At 45.0% G+C, this 7,932-nt stretch overlaps 1 protein-coding gene across 1 annotated transcript in view; it reads right to left on the reverse strand.

The window, feature by feature from the left end:
- Positions 1–3,159: 3,159 nt before the first annotated feature.
- The window catches only part of Sdccag8 (serologically defined colon cancer antigen 8), a 157,695-nt gene continuing 152,922 nt past the window's right edge, over positions 3,160–7,932 (reverse strand). The window contains exon 19 of the mRNA XM_013017289.1: positions 3,160–3,360. Within this exon, the coding sequence (XP_012872743.1) occupies positions 3,160–3,360 (201 nt within the window). The remainder of the gene's footprint in view (positions 3,361–7,932) is intronic.

Below are 7,932 nucleotides of genomic sequence, written 5' to 3' on the forward strand. Positions count from 1 at the left end.
GGGTTACCATAATACCTAATATTACCACATTCTCCTAAGAAGACTGAATGATTGTCTCACCAGAGAGTGGTCATAAACATGAGCACTGAAAAGCATGTGGTAACTTATCAGAAACTTAGATTCCTAATGCTTTGCTATTGCCTTCCCTCTCACTCTTTCTTGCAGTGGTATATTTGATTTCCTTTTTTGCCCAACTCCTCCTGGCCACTTAAACTTTTTTTTTTTTTTGGTCCAGTCATGGGGCCTAAACTCTGGGCCTGGGCACTGTCCCTCAGCTCTTCAGCTCAAGGCTAGCGCTCTACCACTTGAGCCACAGCGCCACTTCCGGCTTTTTTTCTTTTTGCTTATGTGGTACTGAGGAATGGAACCCAGGGCCTCATGCATGCAAGGCAAGCGCTCTACCACTAACCACCTTCCCAGCCCATCACCTAAACTTTGCAGGGACTCTTGTTCCTGGAAGCGTCTGCTGAGCCTTAGGCTTCCGTCCTCCTGCGTAGGACATCCTTCCTGTAGGACTACAAGCCAACACAGCCGCTGACTTCTCATGTAAAGTGAGGGTGGGCCGGCTGCGAGAGCCCAGGTAAGTTCTGCCTTCACCTGTCAGCGGGGCGACTGTGGCACCTGACTGTCCTACAAGCTGAGGCTTCTTACCTGTGGACCGTGTAACTTGAGAGGGCTTTAGAGCCCAGTAGTAGCCCATGTGAAGAGCGAGCCGTCAACAACTGAGTTGCTTCTACTTTTATGGAAGAAAAGATTTTGCTGAATTGTCCTTTCAAATTTAAGGCGATGTAAACATATTTGGAAACGTTCATATTTCCGGGCCATCAAAACAGTATTCATTAGGACTCCAGGAAGGACGTCACAAGGCACAAAACCAGAGCCAGGCAGGGTCCTGGGTGTCTAAAGGTACAGCCAAGTTTCTTTGATAGCAAGGTCTTAAGACCAGTCAGCCATATTCATAAGAACACCCCTACAATAAGTAACTCACACAAGAGCAAGTCTCGCTGGAACTCCATCTGCTTCCTCCTGAGCCCTCATTTGGGGATGGTCTGGTGGGTCCCCAGGGTGAAGATGGATGAGGCTCCTTGTCACTCCTCTGACAGAGACAAGAATCTGGGGCACCGTAGCTACGTGCTGTTTCCCAGGCCGGCTGTGTTACACCAGTGAGATCTGGTTTCCTCGTGTTGTACACAGGAATAGCCATCTTTGTCACCCACTAAGCAGCAGAGCTGGAGGGTGCAGACGGAAATGGAGAGTGGATGCCTGAGGTTGCAATCATGGAAAGGCATCTACCATCTCTCTTTTAAGAAACAATTCTGAGTGGCTTAAATCAATACATTAAGGGCAAAAGCTTCATAAACTGAAATGAAAAAGTGGGCTTTGAGTACGGTACACAGACACCAGCCATCAGTGTGACAGACATCATGTTTGCACAAGAACTGCTACCCGCAGAGAGTTCAGAAATAAACAATGCATTGGAAAAAGTATTTCTCAAGGCGTGATGCCAGCCAGTAGTGGGAAGCTACTGTAAATATGAAGACTTGATGAGCAAACCAGACATACTTTTATTTAACATGTTTCTATTCCATATATTTTATACAGGGCTCCTATGCTGCATTTAAAATAACCATCCTGAATGATGGAGTTAGAGAGAAAGAACTGTGCTCAGGATCTAAAACCAATGACTAGACAAACAAGAACACCTAAAGGAATCATTTTTGGGGTTCTGATGATCTTCTGTTGAGATGACATTGAGAATGAAACTCTCTTGCATCTTTAAATCAATAGGATAGACCCAGGTGCTGAAGGCTCACACCTAGAATCTTGGCTAATTGGGAGATTGGGATTAAGAGGATTGTGGTTCAAAGCCATCTTGGGCAGAAAAAAGCTGGTGAAGCTCCTTGCCAACTAAGAGCTGGCTGCAGGGATGATGTGTGCCGGTTATCCTAGCTCCAATGAAAAGCCTAAAAGACACAAACCCAGGCATACACCTACAGGAAACAAAACCCTGTGTGGAAAGCAACCAGCAAAAAACAGGCTGGAGATGTGGCTCAGCAAGTACAAGGCCACAGGTTCAAACCCTGGTAACAACCAAACAAATCAACATGAAAACAGGAAAGGCACAAGCTGGATCTTAATATTTCCTACTTTTCCATAAGGAACAAATATAAATCAACTGACAAGTCAATTACTGCAAAATGGGATGCATCCAACCTAAAGAGACTAGACAGTCCGTTTGTTATTCAGAAAGCACTAATATTTCTAGCATGTGTGAAAACGACCTATGCTTTCTCCATCCTTTTTTTCTTTTTGTGTGTTTTGTGACAATCTGCTTCCACAAATCTTGAATTTAACTAAAACAGATTCGGTTGCTTTATTCCCCAGATAAATGCACAAAGTAGTTTATAAACAAATGTTTTCCACGAACAGTATCATGAAGATACTTAACATGTGTTAAATATAGCATCTACCCAAAGTCCTTCAGTGTGAATGTGAGATCTTCTAGCTCAGTTCTCCAATAGAAAGCTAAATGTGATTAGAATGGAAGGTCTAGGAAAATGTATTAAGAAAGAAGAGAGAAAGATGGAAGACTGGCTTCAGGGTAGAAAGAAAAGGAAAACAACAACAACTTATTCCCATACACTAAAAATCAACAAGGAAACTTACTCCCCTGTCTTTTAAATCATGGCCATGGCCTACTTTGCCCTGGACAAACTGGTGCAAAAGTAACAACTAAAAGGCGAGATTTCCTTGGGCATTCACCTGAGACTTACGATCACAATGAAGCACGCTGAACACTGGGCATGCTTGTCGGCCTCTCCAGGCCGGTTCTCCTAAACTGGTTGACCGAGTGCAGTGAGTGCAACTGGAGACACTATTTGCCCTACACGGTGTCGTCCCATTGGAGATCCGCCTTTATCTGAGCAGTTTCTCGAAGCTGATCTCGGGACGCCCGCTCAGCCCAGGCCAGACTCAGAGCCCGGGGCGGGCTGTGAATTTGTGCGCGGGGCGTGGTGCGGCGTACACGGGATGAGGGTGGGGATGGGGATGGGGACGGAGGCAGGCCCCGGGGCCCAGGCCGGGAGCTGGAGGCCGAGCGGAGCGAGCCGCTGCCCCTTCCCCGGCGGCCGCTGGATCCTGGATGGTGGGGTGATGCTCTCAAATGGACACCATCTTGACGTGCGGCCCCTCCCGAGGGGTCTCATCACCACCACCAACGACCTGGCCGAGTGAAGAACGACCACTCACATCCAGTTTGTAAGTCTGAATTTGAGGCCCAGGGGCGAAGCCTGGTGTCCATCGGGCTGCATCTGAGTCAGACGCTGAATTAGGATCCGTGGCAGTTTCAGAGCACTCGCTCTGAGCATAATGGGTAGAAATAAAACCATTATGTGTTTAGCATCTAGTCCACCTTTTAATGGCAGGGTAAACGAAAATCTCACAGTCTCCCAGAAACTTTTTCTGTTAAAGCTTAAAATTTTTTTTTGTCAGTTCTTTCCTTTTTAAGTGGGCAGACTGGGACAAGAGGCCAGGCTCAAGCAGCGAGTGCCGGGCAGCAGACATGAAGGCTCAGGTTCAAAACCTCCCCTAATGCTGCCCTTAAATTGAAGATCTCCTTTTAAAATTGCTGTACTTCTCTTTAAAAAAAATATGTATTAGGCTGGGAAGGTGGCTCAGAGGTAGAGTGCTCATTTCCCAGGCATGGGGCCCTGGGTTCGATTCCTCAGCACCACATAAGCAGAAAAAAGCTGGAAGTGGCGCTGTGGCTCAAGGGGCAGAGTGCTCGCCTTGAGCTGAAGAGCTGAGGGAGAGCACCCAGGCCCAGAGTTCAAGCCCCACGACTGACAAAATAAAAAACATATATATATATATATATATAAATGTGTTAGATTATGATACAAATGGCACTTTAAACCTACACAGTAAGTACAACCTTTATCAGGGGTTTGAAACCAACATGAATAATTAAAAATTATGAGATGGTGAGTCATGAGTTATTTTTTTTTTGGTTTCATCTTTTAGACTTTTTGTTTGACAAGGTCTCCCTATATAGGCCAGGCTGGCCTTGAACTTACAATCCTCCTCCCTCAGCCTCCTAAGAGCTTCAACTACAGGTGTGTCCCTAACCCAGCACAGTCATGATGGATTCTATTCAGTTCCTGAAGCATTCTGTGTCTGCCTCGGGACCACCCAGACACCCAGCATGGGGATGGCACAGTATCATGTGCACTGAAGCCTGCCTGGCCATCTGCCGTGAAGTGCTCGCTGCTCACCATGCAAGAAGCAGGGACAAACCAGGGATTCTTCTCACTGTCAAGAAGGGAACATGGTGGGTCATGAGGAGGCAGGTGCATGTTACTGAAAGAACATGGACTCTGAGAATCTCAGTTATTGAATAATTTAACTTCTCAATGTCTCATTTTGCTCTTTTGGAGGAAAATATTATTATTATTAATGATAACAAATGATACAGAATGATATAGTCGGCTAGCACCAAATCAGATTGGCCACTCAAATAATGCTCTTTTCTTATTCACCCTTGTACTAATAGTCTGTTGGTTGCTATGACAATGCCTTAAATAATCAATTTTTAACAGGGGAAGGCTCGTTTTGGCTTCAGTCCTGGAGTGCAGGCCCCAGTGCCTTTGGGCCTGAGGCACTGTGGCCTCACATCGCATCACAACACATCGCGGCCGACGGCACATGGTGAAGCAAAGCTGTTCCCCTCATGACGGCCAGGAAGCAAAGGAGAGAGGAAGAGGCTGGGGTCTCAGTAACAGAGTCAGAGATGCAGCCCCAGGGACCCAGCTTCCTCCCACCCCCTCCCAACAGTACCACAGGTGAGTAAGCCATCAGTTTATGGTGGTCCTTTGGGGAGTGCTTACTCCAAAGCACGTTCTCAGTGGGTTCAATAACACAAGACACCTTGTGCTGTGGGACACCCGGGTGTGAAGACATGCATTCACAGCAGACACCTCCCTTCCCACACCTTCAAGATAACCACGCTTGAGCAAGGCCTCTCTGTCAGATGACTAGGTATATGCCTCATGAACAGGAAACTTGGAATCTCAGTCCTGTGGAAATTAGTTCTCAGATGCTTTGTTCAGCCTCTGAGCCTTAGGATTATAGTCTCAAGATCAAGACAATACTAATAATCCATCTTGCATCATATATATGAAAAGAAGTATCTGCTTCGTGTTTTAAAGGTCATTGAATATATAACAGCTCGATAATTGAAGCAAAATACCATATTCATCAGTGAAATAGAAAAAGTTTAGCAGCATTCATCTGTTCTCATTTTAAATTTACCACAGTATGTAAATCAGAGGATTTAAAAAAGCATCAGGCAAAAATCTGAGCTAGGTGAGAATGAAAAGCACAATCAGAAGCAGATTTGTAACTGCCTGAAGTGTAAGAGTTTGCCAAATGGGATGGTACTTAGATTTTACTACTAATCTGAGTTTATGTAAAGCCAATAGAAAGCTCACAATTATTGTTAAATACCCAAAGTGGAGATTTGCTGCTGAACGGCTGCAGAGTGTGGGTCTCAGGTCGGCTTTTGTAATCATCTTACTTTATGTACTGAATCACCACAGGAGAACTACACACCGCTCTGAGCTTTAAATACACAGTCCTACTCACATGAAGAGTCTATGAAAACAAACCAGGTACAATTTGGATTCGAGGTTCAATTACCTGGTTTAAAAAACTAGTTTGCTGTACTTGAGAGAATCTAGTTAGCCAGGAACAGCAGTCATCCCATCAACTTAACATTTCACAATACGACTATGGCAAAGTGAGATAACCTGATCGCCTCTCACAGGATTTTCTTACGCATCAGAACATTCACACCACACCAGAGATGTACAGAGGCGGGCTTGTGATTCACACCCTTGCAGATCTCAGTGGGCCAATATGTTACATTGAGACATCAGCCTACTATTTCAACAACACCCTGTCTGGTTTCTATGGAACAAACCACCTTCAGAAACAGAATGAGCCACATTAAGTGAAGCCAAGGGGAGATTAAGTCAGGAACGCTGCCATATTCTCTAACCCAAAAGTCACTGGCCCTGCAGGCTTCTGCCAGGACCTTAGGCCAGCCAAGAACAGTGTGACTAGAGTATAAAAGGGCCTGGGTGCCCATACAGTCCAGCCTGTGGGACAAGGAGACAGACGTCCGCTGGGGTGCCAAAAGAAACCTTGCTCCAAGACCCACGTTAGAACCACCCCCTGCCCCGGTCTGAATTCCCACAGCTTTGGAGGCATTTGATTGTTCCCTGCTTCCTCTCATAACATGGTGATATTTATAATTAAGTGCGAACAGTGAGAGTAATAAAACGTCTTTTCTGTCTCACAGTGCCCATTCAACACATTGTACATGATCTATTCCAGGTACTCTTCTAGGCAACCGAATATCCTCACTAAACAAAGTGGGCAAGGTCCTCACCGAGGGCACATTTGTAATGCAGTTCTGGAGGCAGAAAGCTCATGAATGGGGCGAGTTTGGAGGAAGATGGCTCAAGAGCTCTTAGACATCTCCATTGGCTGTGGAGGCTCAGACCTAGACCTAGACCTTGGCATGGCACAGCGGACTCAGAAAATAACGGGCTCGGCTTGCTTCCCAGAAAAGAAGTGAGTGAACACAAAATTCTGCAGACAATTCCAAAGGTTCAAAGTTCATCTATGATTTCAGCTTAAGAATTCCATTTCAGGAGGCGGGTAGAGTCTATTTCGGCAATGAAAAAAATCTACCCAAGCCATCAAGAACTGGAAGGAAAACATAATTTAAAAAACACTGTTGTAAGGCAACAGTGTATGTTCAGAGTGAGAGAGAAATTAAAATGTCAAAATGATAAAACAAAACCTCCTGGATGGGTTACTCGGGGAAGGCTTCCTAAAGAGCAAAGCCTTAACTGAGCCTGCTTTTATTGTTTACATTTCTTTTCACCAAAGGAACACGCGCTTAGTGCAGAAAACTTACAAATCATTGGAGAGTGTATTGAGAGAAAACATGCCAATAATTCCCCTGCCTAGTCTGCTAATGTTCTGCATCTTGGGGTGTGTGCTATCATGTGTATGCGCACGTATGTGCATGCACATGCATGTGTAATAAGATGGAGAAAACTGTTCTCACTTGGTGTTTGGAAGAAATATTTTGGTAATCTGAGAAGTGAGGGTCCACAGGAGTTCGTTAAAAGTCACCAAATAGCCTCTATGCCCAGCTTTGCAAAGTCTGGGTCATGACACATTGGTTGGTGACAAAAAGAAAACATGTGTTTCAGTAAGAACTGTCACTTTTGAGTTTCTTTTGGTATCTACACCAGAGTGTGCATGTGTGCCTACACACAGGTGAGCATGCATGCAAGGTTTCAAGGCCGAATCCACCTCCTACCTATGGCCCAGGACACCCTGAGCACACATAGCTTTGAATAAACATATTTGAGGCAAGGGCTGGGTAGAGTCATAACATTCTGCATTATGGAGTGTGAAGGATTTGTGCTTCCCACAAACGGGAGAAGCCAACAAGTAGATAAGTAGCAAGCAGGTAAAGGGTGAGCAGGAGAGACAAAGAAAGTTCCAGAGCAGATATAGAGCCAGGAAAGGACCATGGCCCAAGAACTGGGCATTGATAAACATTGTCAAATTGCTTGTAAGGTAAGTGTGGTATAAGGGCCTTCCTATAGTGACCTCAGAGAAGACCATTTTGATTAGCAGCATTCTGGGGCACAGGTAATCTTCTGGGAGTTCAATGAGAAAGTCAATTTACAAAGCTATTGGAGGGTAAAATCTAAGTCCACAGGTGTGATGTGCAGGTTGGAGAATGAATTAGACAGGACAAGGCGATATCTATGCTCATCTGACTACCTATATTTTATGTGCACAAAACAGTAGAATGAAATAGATATATTCTTTTTTTTTTTTTTTTTT

Source organism: Dipodomys ordii, unplaced genomic scaffold, assembly GCF_000151885.1.
Source record: "Dipodomys ordii isolate 6190 unplaced genomic scaffold, Dord_2.0 Scaffold35, whole genome shotgun sequence".
Classification (NCBI taxonomy): domain Eukaryota; kingdom Metazoa; phylum Chordata; class Mammalia; order Rodentia; family Heteromyidae; genus Dipodomys; species Dipodomys ordii.